This window comes from Pseudochaenichthys georgianus, chromosome 1, assembly GCF_902827115.2.
Source record: "Pseudochaenichthys georgianus chromosome 1, fPseGeo1.2, whole genome shotgun sequence".
Classification (NCBI taxonomy): Eukaryota; Metazoa; Chordata; class Actinopteri; order Perciformes; family Channichthyidae; genus Pseudochaenichthys; species Pseudochaenichthys georgianus.
The window spans coordinates 28,865,277-28,885,073 of NC_047503.1; the positions used below are offsets into that span (position 1 = coordinate 28,865,277).

Genomic DNA, 19,797 nt, shown 5'->3' on the forward strand with positions numbered 1-19,797 from the left:
TTGCCCTTCTACATTTAGAGGAAATAATTACACCAGAAACCATGTACAATACATTAAAAATAACTTTAATATTAAACATTTGGTGATAGAAAACAACAACCATACCACAGATGAGTATGGTCTGTTAGTAAAATGGTCAGATAATTATTGCTATAGATCTAAGGAATTGTAATTTCATAGATAGATACTCCACCTAAACATAGTTTAAATACTGTATGAATGAACACATGATACTGTGTAACTTGTTGAGTCGAGATTCATCCTCTGCTCTAACTGAAACTCATTTACTTTAGTTCTTCCCACAGCTTCCTAACTGTTAAGATTAAACATGAAGAAACGGACAATTCAGAGAAACTTTGCAGCTGTTAAAATATGAACAATAGGCAGCAGACTTCTAAAACACCTGACAGGCCACAGTGCATTTCAAACCATCCTCAGGCAGCAGCTACAGGGTGATATAACACAGTTGGCTAACACAGTGATCTGTGCAGAAGGAAGACACTGGGCTAAAAGAAGAGTGCAGCAGCCTGAACAACAAGCTTTCATAGCTGATGATGTCTAGTTTTTAACGACAAGGTCGGAAATGAGAGTAGTGTTAGTGAGAATGTCATTCTATGACATGTTTATGTTGTTGTCATAGGGAACATGTTTAGCTTTTTCCCCCCCAAAAGTTCAAAGTCTCCTACCTCATCTCCTATAATAAGGAGGACAAAACTGTCAACATTTAAAACCGATAAAAAAACACAAATTTGAATCCCATGGCCTTCAAAGCATAAAATAATGCCTTCTATCATATAAGGGACATCCTCTAATAAGCTAATCATGCATTGATTTGTTATTGTTTTGAATCAAAGAGAGTTTAAGGATGAATACGCTTTATATTTGGAGTCCTCTTTTAAGATTATCTCTCTTTATGTTCCATACCATTATCAGACAAATGTGTTTTTAAGTGTTTCTGTACATTTTCACAGAAGTCTCACACACTTGAAATCTTGACATTGACACAAAGGACAGCATCACATATAATATCCAAGCTGCGCCAAAAACCTAATTTGGCTGTTTTTTTTTAATCAGTCTCTTCATCTGACCCAACACTCCTTTCAGTAAAAGTATTTAAGGCACAACTAATGTTATTTTTATAAATATTTTAACTATAACTTTGAGGTCTGTTCCTCTTTTAGTGTAGCTGGCTCTGACAACACTTTGATCTGCAGGAAGTCAGACACGAGAGGAGCAACGACTGCCGGGTCGTTCAGATGGATGTGATGATCGCCTGGTACCTTCACCACAGTGTGCTGAGAGAGAGAGACAATAAAATGTGTGAGAGATCTACCTCGAACAATATATATTTAATATAATATATATAATGTTTGTCAATACAAATAGAGTGTAACACTTCAACTAATCTCTATTAATTGCAATAGGGATGCAGATCTGTAGGCAACAGGACACGATTTTGGTATCAACAGTTCTCATTCATAACACTCCGTTCGATGTCTCACTATGGGATGCGCCTCATCGCGGAGCAAACAGAAGCATCAATCTCATTACGCCAATCCTGATTGGCTGGTGATCTTGATGTCAACGTCAGGGGAAATCACCCCCTATAAGTAGCCTGCGCCCCGACGCATGCGTCATTCAAACACCTCTTCTCGCTTCAGAGCACATCTCGAACGGTAGCCGGGCTAGCTTCACTGTCCACAGACTGAACCCAAAGCTAATTTTCGGTCGACGGGCGTTAGCCGGCTACCCTATTCTCTCACAGAGGAGTATTACAGTCAACCTCGCCGTTCTTCCTCTGGAGTAAGGTAAGGTTTTAACTTCAAGTTAGCAACACACCAGTTGCTAACTTGTGTTTTTTCCCTCACTACCGACACCACGGTAGCAAGGACACTTTTTTCTTCTCTCTTCCATGGAGGAGAAAATGATTACAGGAATATTACCATACCAGGTAATATCCTTGAGAGAAAAAGACCCACGCTGTCCTTTTCCCCCCCGGATTAAAGACAGATCGGTAAATACTTTTTTCTCGAACGTACCTGTCATGAGCGAACCCTCTCCACGCCTCACGGCGAACGAGATGGATGCCTCTCCCCCTCACACCAGAGGAGTCAGGAACTCGGAGGCTCTGCGCTGCGGTTGCGGGTTGAAAGTGTCAGGCACAGACTCACACCAGATCTGTTCGTCCTGCCTCGGGCTGGAACACGCCCAGGAGGCCATCGACAACCCCGGCTCGTGCGGACATTGTGCCCGCCTCACCGTGAAGAGCCTCCACCGAAGGTTAGCGCAACAAGTTAACCTGTCGGGACGGGACCCCCTCATGTCCACTGATCTGCCGACCGGCAATCAAGACACGGGGACGTCTGCCGCAGAGATGGAGCCCCTCACTGCGGTCTGGGGCTCACCGACAGCGGCACCCGCAGAACCGGAATCCCGCACCATATCAGGCCGAGATCCGGTGGCGGCAAGAAACGCGGGAACGGGGCCCCACGCTATACCAAGCTGGGGCTCCCAACTGGACCTCACCATGGTTTCACCCGCGGAAGATGTCCTGGAGTTAGACTACATGGAGGACGAAGAGTACACCTCTGAGTTCCTCCTGTCTGACTCGGATGAGCAAGAAGACGACATCTTCATGTCATCGACTCAGGCTGCAAAGCCGGGAGCGATGGCTGCTCCCCCGGGCGACAGCACACCAGCTTCGCCCTGTCTCAGTATGGACCTACAAGCCGTGTGTCAGCGCGCTGCGGCCAAACTAGACATCCCATGGCCCGAAGTGGCCAAGGAGACCTCCAGGTCCCGTTACGAGGGAAAACTTTTTTCCCAAACAACGAGGGCAAAGAGGCAACTCCTCTCGGTCTTCCCGGAGATGTTGGATGAGGTGTCGGTCTCGTGGAGAGACCGGCCCTTTAGCAACAAGGCCCCAATCCAGGGTGCCCACTCCCTTGACTGTGACGGTATGGAGAGGCTTGGCCTGCTCCGCATACCACCTATGGAACCGCTGGTGGCAGCCCACCTCCTACCGAGGATGGGCCAGCCGCCAAGCAGGAACCCCACGCTGCCAGCAAAAACGGACCGATTCCAGTCTACCATGACGGAACGGGCCTACAGAGCCGCAGCATTGTCCGCCAGGGCTCTGAACGTTTCCTCGATGCTAACCGCATACCAAGCGGAGCTCTGTGAGGATATGTCGAGCAATCCTGGACCGGCCACTCTGGACGAGATAGCCGCGGTCACAGACATTTGTCTCCGTGTCCAACGCTGCGCCGTCCAGGCCACGGGCAAGGTAATGGGGATCATGGTGGTGCAGGAAAGAGCTAGATGGCTCAACCTCACCAACCTCCCAGACCGGGAAAAGGAAGATGTGCTTGACATGCCCATCGTTCCCGAGGGGATTTTCGGCTCCGCTCTCGCTTCCATGCAGAGGAAGTGCGAGTCGAAAAAGAAGGAAGACGAGGCTCTCCACCTTTGTCTCCCTCGAAGGGTCCAGCCGCGGCCTTTGCAACGGCGGCCCTTCGCAACGGCGGCCCTTCGCCCACGCTGCACCGCGCTCTGCTGGGTTCAAAGTACCAGGACAGCAGAGGGCGCAGCCCGCCCCGAGTCCCCAGCCCAGGCAGGAGACGAGGGCGAGTTGGTCTAGAAAATCTCCGGTTCCGGCTGTAGCCCAGGCACAGCCAACCCAGAATTTCGGCCAGCAGGCGAGGAAGAAGAAGCGAGCGGCCTGACAGCCCCTCCTTCTCCCCTCCGTGACGGAGCTGGAAGTTCCTTCCCCGGCTCTAAATGTGTCCCCGCCGCCTCGAGTGATGCCTCAACGCCATCCTCAAGTCCGCACAAAACACATGTCACATCGTTATTGTCTGAATAAACCATTTTCCGCTGACGCATTCAGGCTCCGGCCAAGGGCGCAGCTCAAAAAAATGAAAAGAAAGACAATAAACAGTCCGTTAACCATAAATCCCCTTCTGAGAGCAGCTACGGCCTCTCTCAAAAGGCGGATAATAAACAGGTCTGTGAAGGCACCACCGCCACGCGCATGCGCAGTGCCGGTTGGGGCTTTAAGGGCACTACCGCCACGTGCGTACGCAGTGCCGGCTAGAGCTGTAAAGAACGGCCCGTCAATCCTTCCCCTTTCAAGAGCAGCTACGGCATCTCTCAAAGGACGGATTATTGACGGGTCCGTGAAGCCACCGCTACTCACATGCGCAGTGCCGGCCGGGCTTTAAGGGCACCACCGGCAGGCGCAGTGCCGACTGGAGCCGTGAGGGCACCACCGGCACACACATGCGCAGTACCGGCTGGAGCTGAAAAGGCACCTCCGTCACGCACATGCGCAGTGCCGGTCGGAGCCATAAGAGTGACATCCCAGCTGGCTCTAAGGAGCATACAGCAGGAGATACTCACGATGTCTGCCTGGGCTTCTCAAAACAGTTATAATTTATCTGTTTTCACAAACCCAGAGAGAGTCAACCCACATTCTGGAGAGAAAGGTTCTCTCTCTCTCCTAGAAAGAAGGGTTTTATCTATAAAGCCCACCGAGCGGAGTCAGATTACGGAGGAGAATGTCCCCGTAAAGCACCCGCTCAGCATGGGCCTCATAATAAAACTAAACCCCGAACGCCACGGCTTACGGAGAGTTTTGGTGATTATGAAATGCGTAGTGGCACTACACCCGACTTTTCCAGTGCGGGACGCGCCTACGGGTGCAGTCCTTTCACAGAAGGTGGTCACCACGGACGCAGGTCAGACGGGCTGATAGGGGACTTACGAAGGTCGCCCGGTGAGAGGTCTCTAGAACAGAGACTTCCAGCGGGCACGCGTAAATTACCCGGAGCTTTTAGCGGTGTTCCCCACCCAAAAATGCTTCCTGCCTTCTCTCAGAGGACTTCATGTCCCCGTGAGGACAGACAACACGATATCGTGTATGAACCGCCAGGGGAGATTGCGTTGTCTCCAGTCACACACACTGGCACACAGACTGATCCCTTGGAGCGGCAGACGTCTCCTCTCTCTGAGAGCGACACAGGTACCAGGGGTTACACACCTAGGGACAGAATTACTGTCAAAGGGTGCACCACTCTATGCAGACTGGACTCCTCATCCAAGGATCGGGAGTCCGCTGTGGGTGCGTTACGGCGGAGCCGCGTTAAATCTGTTCACAAGGGGAGAAAATGCTCAATGACAGCTGTTCTCTTTAATGCACGATTTAAACGCACCGTTAGGCGGAGACGCACTCGTACACGATTGACCTCCGGGTCCTCTGTACGTGTTCCCACCCCTGGTTCTGTTACCCCCAACTCTGGCCAGAGTGAAGAAGCAACGCCACACACTTACTCTGATGTTTCCGCCCTAGCCCGCAATGTACGGGCTGGCGGGGATATATCAGCTGTTGTTCGGGCAGCCGTGGCAGCCCCCACCACGCAGGGACAGATTGTCTCAGGCGGGGGGGGCGATCCTTTACCCACGCCCAGAGCGCAGGGCACTATGGGCCTGACCCGTGAGTGGTACAATCTGAATACAGTGGGACTCCCTCAGAAGGTGATAAACACTATTCAGAGTGCGAGAGCTTCCTCCACCAGGTCTCTTTACGACTGTAAGTGGAGGGTGTTTGAGGAGTGGTGCCTTCAAGAAGGGCACATCTCTTTTCAATGTCCTGTCGGGGTGATTTTATCATTCCTACAGGACTTGATCGATAAACACAGAGCTTTTTCCACGATCAAGGTGTACCTGGCTGCTATTGCTGCATGCCATGTGGGCTTTGAGGGTAAGACGGCTAGCCAACATCCTTTGGTTTGCCGTTTTATGAAGGGAGCTCGCAGGCTCCTCCCTGTCTCCAGGTCGCTGGTGCCCTTATGGGACCTGGCAGTGGTTTTAAATGGGCTCAAGATGACCCCATTTGAACCCCTGGAAGGAGCTGACATGAAACATCTGTCACTCAAGACAGTGCTGTTACTGGCCCTGGCATCCGCTAAACGGGTCAGCGATATCCATGCACTGTCTGTACATCCCTCATGCTCACTCAGTTCGCCCCAGGGCAAACGAGAGTGTTGTTGAAACCCAACCCTGCCTTTACACCAAAGGTGGTTGGTTCGTGTACCCCGATTGACATTGAGGCATTTCCTCCGCAGCTGGTTTCCTCCGGGGAGCAGCAGCAGGATCTATTGTGTCCAGTCCGGGCTTTGCAAACATATATGGACAGATCAAAAGAGCTTCGTCTTAATGACCAACTCTTCGTGTCCTGGGCTAAACCTCACAAGGGTAAGCCTGTTACTAAGCAACGACTATCCCACTGGATCGTGGAGGCGATTGCTTTGGCCTATACGAGTCAGAATCTGCAAGCACCTTCGGGTCTGCGGGCTCACTCGACTCGGGGCCTGGCTACATCCTGGGCTTTGTTCAAGGGTGTTTCCATCCAGGATATCTGTGCAGCGGCAAGCTGGTCCTCGCCGCTCACTTTTGTCCGCTTTTACAGGCTGGACGTCTCCGCTCCAAGCGTGGCCCGAGCAGTGCTGGGCACCTTGTTGAGTCGGGACTCCACCTGTTAAATTCTGGTTGATCGGTGATCTTCGAGATAAGCTCGTCTGGCAATACGGGAGCTACAATATCCCATAGTGAGACATCGAACGGAGTGTTATGAATGAGAACTATAGGTTACTTACGTAACCCCAGTTTTCAGAGTAACATGAAGTGAGATGTCTCACCAGACGGCCCTCCTTGCTACGGTGAAGCGAGAAGAGGTGCTTATTTTGAACGACGCATGCGTCGGGGCGCAGGCTACTTATAGGGGCTGATTTCCCCTGACGTTGACGTCAAGATCACCAGCCAATCAGGATTGGCGTAATGAGATTGATGCTTCTGTTTGCTCCGCGATGAGGCGCATCCCATAGTGAGACATCTCACTTCATGTTACTCTGAGAACTGGCGTTACGTAAGTAACCTATAGTTTCTGTGTGTAGTCCGAGTAGTATTGACCGATCACATTTCAGTAAGCTTTGGTAGCATGCATGTAAACGGGTAAACAAAAGAGACATAACATTTCGCATAGGGCGAAATACAATCTTGGGACCGATCGGCAATTGTCTGAAGATGATTTTGATTTGCTTTTTTATGTATTTATCTGCTTTAATATGCAGGTATCTTATGGAGATGAGATAAGTCATAATCCCTTAACTTCAACTCTTATATTTGTGTCCCAATTTGTTAAACAGATTGTGAACAATGCCCCTGTCTCTGAAGAGGGAGGTCTCGGATCGGATATCTGATATTGCTCACAGTGTCTGTGAGCTGTCTGGTCCTTAGCAGGTGGTGTCCAGTGGATGTTTGAGAGATATTTCACAATAAATCATCAGCTTTCTGCAGCTGAAAACATTCCTGTGAGAGCGGTGAGAACTAACCCGAAATATTAAACTTGCTTCAGAAAAATCTAAAACTCTACAAAGAGTGGAGCCACAGTATCTGTAGGTTTAGGACTATGAGCAACACCTTTCATAATGACATTTGATACATTTGTATCATAGAAATATTGATTATAGCTGCTTTAACAACTCTTACTCTGACATTAGTCCCTCTTTGTTTTCCCTCCCACCAGCTGACTTGGAAAGAGAGCCCCATTGGAGCGATTAGTTGACGCACATCTTCTGTTCTCGCTCTCATCCGCAGCTCTGGACCAAACTCCATTATGTAGGTCACAGTGAGGTTCACAGCTAGAAAGATTTCTGCTGCCTCGGAGACATTGAGCTCGTAACACGCAGATACTTTTTTGCATCTGTGCTGCCGCCTGTCTGCCTGTCACAGGCTTAATGGCTTAAAATAAACACCACGATGTAGGAGCACCTACCTCACACAAACACAAAGTAAAAATACACTCACATTTCTGTCCCTATAGGCCTGAAGCATTGCTGATGTAAATGTCCTTTTATCTGGTTCAACAAATAATTTCTCAAAGCCGTCCTCTGCTCTGGAAAGGCAAAGACGAAAGAGAAGAAAAAGATTGTATGAATATTTAGTTAGGTACAATTTATTGGTATTGCATTGAGAAATGGAGGAAATGCTTACAGAACAACTAGAACAGGGGCTTTAATCATCGACTGCAATTCTAGACTCTGCGCTTCAGTGATGCGCACCATATTTTTCTGAACAAAAAAAAGAGAAAAGAATACAATGAACAACACAGTACATGCATTTTATGGGCTGCACGAAACACCTGCGGTAGATACAAAAAGGAAAAGTGATGATTTTGTGCAGTTCAGCAAAAACCTACCAGATTAATACGAAAGTCTCGAGTAAACACCACACCTGCAAGATAAAAAAAACACTTTATTTATAGCATAACAGTATAAAAGTATTTGGGGAGAGAACTTATTCTGTGAGGAGCATCTCTAACAAACACGAAAACAGAGAAGACGACGTACCTCCTTCCACTTGAACGAGACCTCGCTCTAAGAGGATGTGTGCAGACTTTTCAGACAGTGTGGGGTTTGCAGCCTGCAACCTGAAATAAATAAAACACATTTTTAGAAAACACATGGATGAGTTGGTGTGGAGTAATCCTAAAACAACATCAAGGAAAGTGCAACACCTCTCTACCGCGTTTTCATAAGTGTAAACTCTTGTCTTCTTCTCCTCTGTTTTTTTTTCAAACTCAACCATCTGATCCATCCCCTGCCTCATCGCTTCAAAGACCTCTTTCTGAAATAAAACAGAGAGAAATGATTAGGGAACACATTCAAAACTACTCTAGAGAGTGGATTTCACACCACAGGTCTTTGAAATATTGGGTAAGGTAACAATATTATAGGAATGCTTAACCACAAAGGACACAACTATTGCACATGCATTGGTGACTTAAATTGCAAAGAACCTGTATATTTTTTCTCATTTAGTCCCAATGTAGAATTTATTGGACATTGTTATGAATTAATTGACAGTGTTTTAACCTGAATCAAGGGTCCTAAAAAAGGATTATATTACAGGAGCCCTATAACAGTGTAGCCGAGCGCCTCCTCCTTCATACAGCATAGATTACTAAATAAAATGTTATACTTCCAAAGACCTTTATAAGTAAGTAAGCAAGTAAGCAAGAAACAATACATTCTCAACATGTGGAAGGACTAATGAAATTGTTATGAAGCGTTTTGTAAAGAAATGCAATGATTTTTTTGCATCACAACTTTAAAGTGCAATGTATTTTTGTTCTTCCTTAACTAAACCTCAGATGATATCACTGTAGTAACTGTAGATTGTGTGAATACCAGATCTGTAGGAAAGAATCCATACGAGTCCAGCAGTACGACAGCATCCACCATCTCTGGATAGAGTGCACTGAACTGCAGGAAAACACAATAGATGCCACACAGTAAAGAAAAAACACTCTATAGAGTCAGTAGATGTATCCTAATAAATAGTGCTCTGTCATTAAAATGTCACTTACCATTCCAGCGATGTTACCACCTGAAATAAAAAGAAAGTGCACATATAAATATGAAATACCACAAGCGTTCTAATTGCTCAAATGCTTCTGTAAAGCTGCTCTCACCCATACTGTGTCCTATGATGGAGAACTTGCTCCACTGCAGAGCTGTGGGAGCAATTTCACAGATCATCAACTAGGTTCAGTATCTCATCACAGAACCCTGAGACTTTTTAGTCGAAAGACAGTGAGAATACTGTGGCTAAACGGCAAAACAGATGCACCAGGGCAGGGTGATTTAGTTTAATAACATAACAATATTCTCATATTCAAATGCAATCATCCTCTCTTTCATGTGCTAAAAATTTAGATATTCTTGTATAATTACTTTTTAAAAAGGTCAAGAGTCAACTACTCTTAATGTATGTTTAATGCAATAAACTGTCTTCAACTGATGCATATTAATCAGGCAAAGCTCTTGAAATGTGTAAAATAGAACCCCAAATAATGATGTTTTTAATTAGATTTAGCTAAGGATCTGTATTTCAGGTTCACATGTTGCTCATATATATATATTATATATATATAAAGACATGTCCCTCTCCACTGAAGGTCTATGACCAATATTACACATTTTCATATCCCTTCAGAGATGTAGCTTGTTGAACGAAAGCTGAAATTGGATTTGAATTAAACATGTCCTGCAAGTTCTGTAACTCACTCACCGTCAACGACTCTGCGTACGTCCATCACATAGGTGGGGAAAGAGTAGGAAACTCCAGCAGGACGATGTGACGACCGGCCGTGACCCGCCAGCTCCACCGCCACGTACCTGCACTCTGAGAGGAGACACACAGAAAACCATAACTCACAGAGAGGCTGTCACATTATCTCTGTGTTAATTACACATTTTAAACTAAACAAACCAAATATCCTTCACTCAATACTATTTTCAGTTGGATAGCTTTGCCTTAGAGACCAATAGAAAGACCTAATCAACCAGCAAAAGTTGTAATTTCTTGGTAGTATAATTATTGTTGAACATGCATGCAGGCCAGGAAAAAGGGTTAAATCCTCATAATTTTAGAGGAGAGGCAGCTGCTCTAACAGCTGAGTTACAGCAGCTGCAAGGAGGAGCTGCACTGCACAGATACACACTGTCTACAGGCAAAGTGTAATCATCAAACACCTGCATGAGCTGGGAAGTCTTTTCAAAGTAGAGTTGAATAAACCAAGCTCAATTGTCAAGACTGTTTTTGGTCATACTGAGGGACAAACCAGGGGGTTTCTTATCTGTATTTTACTTTGAATTGAATATATAGCTGAGGCAAGCAGGACATGTTAAAGCAAATAAAAGAAAGAGGGGCAGTTCTAGTTTAATTCTAGTCATCCCTCTTCTTAGATCTTCTTATTGTGAGGCAACAGGCCAACACTATTTAGGAGCCAAATCATTAATGGTTATGAACAGGACCTGTAAAATCCCATTTGTTGTTATTTCTTGTAATTGTAAAAGTAATTTATTTCTGATTGTTTTGTAAAAAAACAAAAAGCAAACAAATTAACAAGACAAACATGTCGCTGATGACGATGACCTAATATTTTATTTATAAGAAAAATATATGCTAGAGGGGGTAGGACCAGAAAAGTTTTTTTAAGCTTCTTCTTGCCCCTGTTGAACATGACAGAGACTATTTGAGAATTAGTATTGTTTTTTTTGTTATTATTTGTTTTTTGTACTTTGTTATAATTATTAATTTGAGTGAGAAAAAAAAAAGAATATATATATATATTATTGTTGTATGTTTTTGTTTCTGACATGTTAAATAAACTGACTAATGAAAAACACGCTTCCCAGGCTAACTGTTGCGCACAAGGGGATCCCCATGTTCCCAGGGTATGTGTGTCTCTTAAGCAGGGGCGGATCTACTGGGGTGGCAATCGCCACCCTAAAGATAGGCCTTGCCACCCTAGCTGCCACCCCAGTTGGCAGCTTTGTTTTGAAAGAAAAGTTGTGGCTCATCAGACATTTATGAGAGAAGTCTCTAATGTCCGAGTGCAAGTGAATGCAGCACAGGACGCAAGTCTTGTAACCCCTCCCCCGGCCCTGGTGCGAGCATGGAAATGTGAATGGGACGGCGCAAAACGATAAGCATTCGGACCCAAGTAGAAGGAAGGAATGAGGTATTTGCGGTCGACAATGACAGAGAAGAGACTGTCAAGTTTGGCTGTACTCAGCATTGAATCAAAACGCACTAAAGCTTTGGATCTTAATACATTTGTGAGGCGTTTTGCTGAACAAACTGGTAATCGCCACATTCAGCTGTAATAAACATGCCAACTTGATGCTCTGCTCACGGATGAGCATAAAAAACTGTTAAGATGATGACCTTGTAGGTAACCACTTTTATTTAACTAGGCCAGTAGGTAAGGACTTTCCACTGGATAATAACTGCAGTGATGTATATGTTTTAGCTGAATACACGTTTTGATGCAGTTAGTCACTTCTTTAATGTTTGTTCTTTCTGATGTAAAGTCCAGGTTGTAACTGTTTGCAGTAAAGTCGTGGGGCGCTGAACTGTTCTTTTGATTTTTTAGAATTTTGATATATGCTAGTAATTACTTGTCTTTCAAATTTGAAGGAGGATGAGCAAGCATCTTGAGGAACATTCATCATTAACTAAAAAATATAGTTTATTTAATAATAAATGAATATGTGAATCATAACAGTGATTGACAGCTGATAGGAATGATATGATTGTTAATAGTATCATATTCATTCAGACAAACATCGATGAGACTGTTAATTAATGTACTTATTGCAGCAGTCTGCATTGATTTGGTACCCCTGCTGGTCTAAGAGTGAAACAAACTTATTCAGTTATTGTTCATTTAAAATTCATTAAATTATGTCTGCCACCTTATATATTTATATGTAAAGCTTTACTGATGTGCCACAATAATGTCACCTAATGTTATTGAGTTAAAATATCAATATTGTGGCTTTCCAAGTTAACATTGATTGATATGACTGCGATTAAATCAGCATATACTTCTGCCAGTGGATGCCACCCCTCAAAATCTCCTGCCACCCCATGAATATTTTTCTAGATCCGCCCCTGCTCTTAAGGTAAATAATATTAAATATGAAAAATGTTAATTGATTTGTAATGGCCCTCTTGCCAGGTCAAATTACAGAGGAAAAAACAGAGATGTATGTTTTAAATGCAGTTTGAATAGTAAAATTCTGGTCCAGGCTCTCGTCATCTCACGCCTAGACTACTGCAACTCCCTCCTGGCTGGTCTACCTGCATGTACCGTCCGACCTCTGCAGCTCATCCAGAATGCAGCGGCTCGTTTGGTCTTCAACCTTCCTAAATGTTCCCACACCACGCCGCTCCTCCGCTCCCTCCACTGGCTTCCAGTAACTGCTAGAATTCACTTCAAGACACTGGTACTTGCGTACCATGCTGCGAATGGATCTGACCCTTCCTACATCCAGGACATGGTTAAACTGTACACCCCAGCGCGTGCTCTACGCTCTGCATCAGCCAAACGACTCGCTGCACCCTCACTGCGAGGGGGACCCAAGTTCCCATCAGCAAAAACACGTGGGTTTGCTATCCTGGCTCCTAAATGCTGGAATAAGCTCCCCATTGACATCAGGACGGCAGAAAGCTTACACACCTTCCGGCGCAGACTGAAAACTCATCTCTTTCGACTCCACTTAGAGCGATAGAATGACTAACAAAGAACTGTTAACAGAGCACTTATATACTAATAAAGGACTGGCTTATCTAAAGCCAGTTGAGTAGCACTTGAACTGATTGGCTCTATGAAACCTGATGTACTTATATGATTCTGTTTTCCTCAAGGTTGTGTCTTCCTGGTCGAATGTACTTATTGTAAGTCGCTTTGGATAAAAGCGTCAGCTAAATGCAATGTAATGTAATGTAAAAAATCCATCACTGAAATTATATCAATGTCTAAAATTAGGAAACTGCCTGCCGGAAAATTTGAGGCCGTATTTTTGGATATATCATTAGTATTTTGTAAGCAGTATGTGGGAGATTCTCCCATATTCAAACAGGTAAACACATTGAACAGATGACCTAGAAAAAGCCATAAAAGCAGTGCCATTGTATATTGAGAGTCTCTTATCAATTAAGGGTTAAAAGCCCATACTGCAAGATTTTTAGTTACACCTTTACTTAAGGACATTAAGGTAAGCTGGTGGCAAATAAGTTATGCATGAACAATAATTACCTTTGGGTAAATGGGGAATGAGGGTGTTGAATGTGCCACAGTTGTCAGCCCAGCCGTGCAGGCAGAGCACAGGACGGCCATGATTAGGACCCCAAACTTTCCCTCTGATCTCCCCCCATGGCACCGGTACACAGAGCTCTGAAACTGACACATTAAAAACTCTGGTTTAGTTAAACTTTGAACGGCTGAAAACGCTTCTGTTAACTTCTCTGGACCCAGTCCAACTAAATTAGTTTTTGCTCACCAGGAATATAAATGGAAATGTACGCTCACTCAAGCAAAACTAAGAGATTGATGTGCCTAATGTAATGTCACTCTCCACTGGAATAGCTTCTTGATCAGCTTCTTGACTTTAGGGAGAGGCTTTTTTTTTGTATGTCCATGTGTGGGTTGAACTTCTGGATTGGTAATGTGTAGATCTCAAATAAAGTATAAATATGAATCAGTTCAAAAATAAAAACGGCTTGACAAAATTATTATTATCTAAGTTAAAGGTGGGGTAGGTAAGTTTCAGAAACCGGCTCGAGATAGACTTTTTGTTATATTCCATGGAATGCTCTTAACATCCCGATAGCAATGAATATCTTAAGTGCTTTGACAAAGAATCCATAACAAAATGTCATCTGTAGAAGCCGTAATACTGTAAAAAGTACAACCTGGCCTACCTGCCTGTCAGCCTTCCATCGGGGCACAAACTTATCTCGTGCCCTCATTGGTCATGTGCGCGTTCGTGTGTGTTGGAGGAGGGGCTCTATAAGGAAGTGGCAGATTTTCTCCGGTTGTGTATTTTCAAATTCTAGCGATCTCGGCTGAAGTCGAATAGTCCATTTAGCTTAGGAACCTTCCTAAAGGAGTGAAATGACCCGGAAGTCCCTCAGTGGCAGCCATGATAAGTGCCGTTCGAATTCTCTAGAATGATGAGAATGATAGGAAAGGAGGTTTCAAACTTCCTTTATAATCTCCTTTAGCTTAGGAACCACTGGACCTCCCTAACCGACAGGAGAAGCGAAAATGCTGCCCCACAATGCCTTGCAGCCGCAGCATTTGCCGTCACTCAACAGTCAGCCGTTCACGGAAACAACCGATTATGACCGAGAAATGATATCATGAAAGTTATGGTGCTTATTAAGCATTTTAAAACATAGGTGGTAAGCTTCCAAAGTGCTTTGTTTTGAACGTTCATCAGTATTATAATCAAAAAGAGAAACATGAACGTTAGTTTTTACTGAAATTATCAAATAAAGTCAACATTTCACAGTCTTTACTGAGCTGTGTGGAGTTTGTTCAACTTTTAAAAGATGTTTGAATGGTGATATACACAGTGATAGATGTTAAGGACTAACGTTTATAATAAATACATTTGTATTGATTTTAAGATCTTTAGTTCATACAATCATACGTATTGGGATCATTGGTATTAATGTGGACCGGAGGGAGAGGGTGACACGAGCATAAGTTTCACTTTCCTTTTTTATTTAAATTCCAACTTTGGTCATGAAGAATATGTTTCTCTGTTGTCCACGTTCATAAAGCATAAAGCAGCAGCATCAGAGCACGGTGCAGAGTCTCTAGATGAGTTTACAGTAGTCCCTCGTTCTTATTAAACATCCATGTTGTAGTCCGCTGTATAGAAAACTGTAGTTTCCATAGTTCCCCCAGAGCAGCAGACGCACATTGATGACGTCCGCTGGCGCATCATAAACACGTCGGATAGTGAAAGTGCATTCGGATTCTCTAAAGTACCGCAGTCTCTTCTCCTAAGTCCTTTTGAATTCTCCTGTCCACTATCCCTTAACCCCGTGACGTTTCACTCGGAGGTCAAGGAATAGACGATAGGGTTAGAATTTAGGAGCTGATTTTTAAACTATCCGACTGCAGCCCTCGAGTCGGTTTCTCAAATTGACCTACCCCACCTTTAAGTTACGTGAAGGGGTAGGACCATACGTGTACAGTTGTTCCTGCTCCTTTTTGAACATGTAATATGTATTTGTCTTGTCTATTGATGGTTCACTTTATATATTTAGTATTCACATTATTCGTTATTCTTGTTTTGCTGTTGGAAATACCAATATTATGTCAATCCCATTACCTATCTTATCCCTATGTCTGTTCACTCATACATGCCCTGTATTGTTATTAAAGTTGTCATTCACACACATGCACTAATTTAACTCTAAAAAACATCTGAAATTCTACTGACATGTAAACACGATTCATTTAACTGTTTTCTCTTCTGTTACACGCTGTCCTGGTTTTGGAATAAACACTCATGTTTCTCCATTCATCACACGACACATACTTATTAGTTACCTGCTTGTTTCATTGCACTGGTATGGAGGTGTCTTACGCCTTTTAAGGCCTGCAACATGTCGGTAAATAGCACCGCTAAACAGCTGATGTAAAACCTATAAAACAAAAACAAATCTTAAAACTGAAATACTTTTACACCCTTTTTGACGGTCACTGCCGGTGTTTTCCGGGTGTTGAAAACCCACGTGACACGATTTGAAGACGCTATTGGATAAACAGACATGGGAGCAACTGTCTGGACCAATCAGCGATAAGAAGAGGAGGGGCTTACCTCTCACAAGATAACAAACAGAGATCGTTTTAAAATAAAATGAAGTTAACAAATGTTAATACACAAACATTGTGAAATTATGCATAAGGACAAGAAGAGGAAACATAGGATAGTGTCACGTCAGAGAATTATACATTTTTAAAATAAAACTCAGTAAACGAGGTTTGAGGAATCTGTTAATGAATGGGATAAGTATCATGCAATGTCAATTACATAGGCCTTAAAGATAAGAAACAAAGCAATAAACAAAAGACAAAATAGACAATAAGAGAAATCAAATGATTTGATATGTAATCTATCTATCTATCTATCTATCTATCTATCTATCTATCTATCTATCTATCTATCTATAATTGACTTCAATCAAAATGTTCCAGATCAATTTAGGAGGTGTTGTGAACATTTGAAGTGTGGTGAGAGGATGGGAGGTCTGGAATAATTTGGTGATATGACGGTGAAGGGAGTATAAAAGGTCAGCTTTGAGGGGGGAAGTCAGGTCAAGAAGAATTTTGTACAACATCACACAGGACATTTTACTACTCTGCAGGTATGAGATATATTTTGTAATTGTTTTAAATGTAATGAGAATAATAGGGTATAAGGACAGAGAAATTTCATTGTGGAAAATATTTTTATACAAAACAATATAAGAAATAAAGCAGTTTTTAAGTGCCAAGGTTAGTATTGAAGAAATAAAAAGGTATTTATAACCATGTAACAGCTTCAAGAGCATCATCTGATTTCACTTCACATGAATTGTGCAGGGCTTCACCAAGGTTACAGTGCAGACTCAGTGAGGGCAGCTGAGGTGATGAAGACGCCTCTTTCTAATAATGACTCACACTTGTTCAGCAGTGACTGCACACAATGAAACGGTGGATGTGTAACTTGATATGATCAGAGACCTTTATTTTTCTTGGATTTGTATGTTACTTCCTGTGACTGAATCTGCTTTTTATTCCTCAAATCTGTGCTTTTATTATATATTATATTACCTCCTCAGATAATGGCTGACTTTGACATGGTGCTGAAGTGCTGGGGTCTAGTGGAGGCGGACTACGCAACCTACGGGAGTCTGGTGCTGACCCGGTATTACCAGATTAAATGAATCTGCCCTCTGGGTCAGGAGGTTTGCAGGGCTGTAGAAATGTTTTTTGAAGGCACATTATTTTTCATTAAGTTCACATTAAATGTGAGGCCATGACAGTGCTACATCAATATAGATTGATATAAATTAATTTACAAGTCAACAATCCATACAAATCATCATTTTTAAGATTTAGAATTAAGTCTTTTGAAGTAAAACAGGCTGTTTTTTTAATGTATTTAATTTATTAGATTTTCTTTTATTTGTAGAAAGAAGAATATATATGTTTTTTATATCTAAATGGGTCTAATAGTTGTTCTAAACATAACTGAATCTGTTAGACTTTGTGATATCAGCAAATATTGTATTGATGTCAAAGAATACATATAGAATATATTATCATATTGTGATAAACTTGTGATTTAAACCCCTTGTCCTCAGTTGTGAGTGTTATTTCAGGTGAACCCTCACATTTCCTTTTCCTCGCAGTTTATTCACAGAGCACCCAGAAACCCTGAAGTTATTCCCCAAGTTTGCCGGCATCGCCCATGGGGACCTGGCCGGGGATGCAGGTGTTTCTGCCCACGGTGCAACAGTACTGAATAAACTGGGCGATCTGCTGAAGGCCAGAGGCGGCCACGCTGCCCTCCTCAAACCTCTGTCCAGCAGCCACGCCACCAAGCACAAGATCCCCATTATTAACTTCAAGGTGAGGTTGATTGACATGAGGGCAAGTTCGAACGTATCTAGACCATTGTGGTTTGATCTTTCCTCCAACTTTTTGTGTCCTCCAACCTAATTTTAAAGCATTTGTTGTGATTCTTGTTTTCAGCTGATTGCAGAGGTCATTGGTAAAGTCATGGAGGAGAAGGCGGGACTGGATGCCGCCGGGCAGACTGCCCTGAGGAACGTGATGGCCGTCATCATCGCTGACATGGAGGCCGACTACAAAGAGCTGGGCTTCACTGAATGAAGATCAGATTCACAAAGTTTTGCCGACGAGAGACAGGAAAATGTACCACATGCAAAATAAAATGATAAAAATGGTCTGATCTTCTGTAAGCCTAATTAAATAATGTTTGCAATACAATTAAATCCATTACAGCAGGATCCTTAACTACCTATAAACCCTTATCACAAAAAAGTTCTCTGCTCCTTTTTTTCCAGGCACTATCCAAGATGTTATTCTTTTGCTGAATATTAAAAAACACTCACTTGATTTATGTGTTTTATTAGTCACCTCCTGTGTCCTCAATATTCAAGGTAATAGAGTTATAAATCAGTGCTGTTAAAATTAAGTGTGCTCATCGCAAATAATAAATTAAAGGAGAAAACATGTCGTTGCAAAGCCATTTCAATAAAAAAAATGAATTGGTTAGTGGGAAAGCCACTCCAACATCTAAGAAACTGAGAATTTGAATGGAACCCTCTTTGTTTATCACACACATGTTCATGTACACAGCACACAGTGAAATTTGACCTCTGCATTCAACCCATCCTAGTTCTAGGAGCTGTGGGCAGCATTTGTACAGCAACCAGGGCGTAATGAGGGGGTCGTGCTTTGCTAAAGGGAATCACGGCAGTGCTCAAGAGTTGAACTGGGACCCCTCTAAGAACCAGTCCACACTCTCTACTTTGGTCTGTTCAGGGAACCTCCTGTTCCAACACCAAGTCTCCAAACTGAGCTCCTGCTGCCTCAGTGACAGTACAGATGAGGTCAAGTCTACATCTCTTAGCATCAAGTTTGTGGACACACACAAAAAGCTCTCACAAACAAATGCAGACAGAAACTCACACGTAATATATATATTTTAAAAGCACAGCAATGTCCCCAAAGAGCCTCACACACATCTTTCAGTTCTTAGAAACCTGACCCAACGTATGACCCTGTTGCTTCTGCTAACAAACTTAATGATGGCTCATTAACATATCATTAGTTCTCTGCAATGTGTTTGAACCCATAGGTGAAATGGTTAATGTATAATTCACTGGGTTAGGGTTAGCTTAAAGTCTGTTGTGCTTAAAACTGTCACACTCAAATGTGATAGCAAAACTTCAAACTGCATTTTAAACGTCTCCCTTAGTTCCTTGCAACTTCAACTGACAAAATAGCCACTATCTTACAAATGTAGACACCAGACCTCTTTTCTTTTGGTTGACCAATCAAATGCCTATTTATGATGAAGAAGGTGAAACATATTTTGGTTATCATTGTCATTCACATCCTGACCCCTTGTGCCTCAGAGTTTCTGACTTCATGCAACAACAATGTTTTGTTGTTTGATAGATAATTGCCACAATGATAACCCAACTATTAATAGCGTGTGTGTGTGTTTGCACGTTAGGGCATGCATGCGGACGTGACACCAGGCACAGGGCCTTTCGTCACACCCTAGGGGAGACACCGCTGCCTCCCCCGTGGGCTGCTAACATATGATGGAAAGTGATATATTTAAAAAT

At 43.3% G+C, this 19,797-nt stretch overlaps 2 protein-coding genes across 3 annotated transcripts; one reads left to right on the forward strand and one right to left on the reverse strand.

The window, feature by feature from the left end:
- Positions 1–44: 44 nt before the first annotated feature.
- On the reverse strand, positions 45–16,157 carry LOC117446010 (serine hydrolase-like protein). 2 transcript variants are annotated; one of them, XM_034082028.1, is made up of 12 exons: positions 15,980–16,157; positions 13,670–13,813; positions 10,132–10,245; positions 9,533–9,574; positions 9,428–9,447; positions 9,249–9,323; positions 8,576–8,685; positions 8,409–8,488; positions 8,258–8,292; positions 8,053–8,129; positions 7,867–7,954; positions 45–1,295 (listed from the first exon to the last, which is right to left on the reverse strand). In XM_034082028.1, exons 1-12 carry the CDS (start codon positions 16,035–16,037, stop codon positions 1,152–1,154), a joined length of 987 nt encoding a protein of 328 aa, XP_033937919.1. In that variant the 5' UTR covers positions 16,038–16,157; the 3' UTR covers positions 45–1,151. The 2 variants fall into 2 exon arrangements, with proteins under 2 accessions (XP_033937919.1, XP_033937927.1); XM_034082036.1 differs by lacking the exon at positions 13,670–13,813.
- Positions 16,158–16,689: 532 nt separating this feature from the next.
- Positions 16,690–18,556, forward strand: mb (myoglobin). The gene is made up of 4 exons (XM_034082072.2): positions 16,690–16,797; positions 17,254–17,339; positions 17,827–18,046; positions 18,170–18,556. Exons 2-4 carry the CDS (start codon positions 17,257–17,259, stop codon positions 18,308–18,310), a joined length of 444 nt encoding a protein of 147 aa, XP_033937963.1. The 5' UTR covers positions 16,690–16,797; positions 17,254–17,256; the 3' UTR covers positions 18,311–18,556.
- Positions 18,557–19,797: the final 1,241 nt, after the last annotated feature.

Coding starts and splice junctions, on each gene's coding strand:
- LOC117446010 (XM_034082028.1), bottom strand. CDS start 16,037: ATGTTGCAGGCCTTAAAAGGCGTAAGACACCTCCATACCAGTGCAATG. Junction 9,448..9,532: donor CATCATAGGACACAGTATGG/GTGAGAGCAGCT, acceptor TTTTTATTTCAG/GTGGTAACATCGCTGGAATG. Junction 8,686..9,248: donor GATTCTTTCCTACAGATCTG/GTATTCACACAA, acceptor GTTTTATTTCAG/AAAGAGGTCTTTGAAGCGAT.
- mb (XM_034082072.2), top strand. CDS start 17,257: ATGGCTGACTTTGACATGGTGCTGAAGTGCTGGGGTCTAGTGGAGGCG. Junction 17,340..17,826: donor GGGAGTCTGGTGCTGACCCG/GTATTACCAGAT, acceptor TTTTCCTCGCAG/TTTATTCACAGAGCACCCAG. Junction 18,047..18,169: donor TCCCCATTATTAACTTCAAG/GTGAGGTTGATT, acceptor TCTTGTTTTCAG/CTGATTGCAGAGGTCATTGG.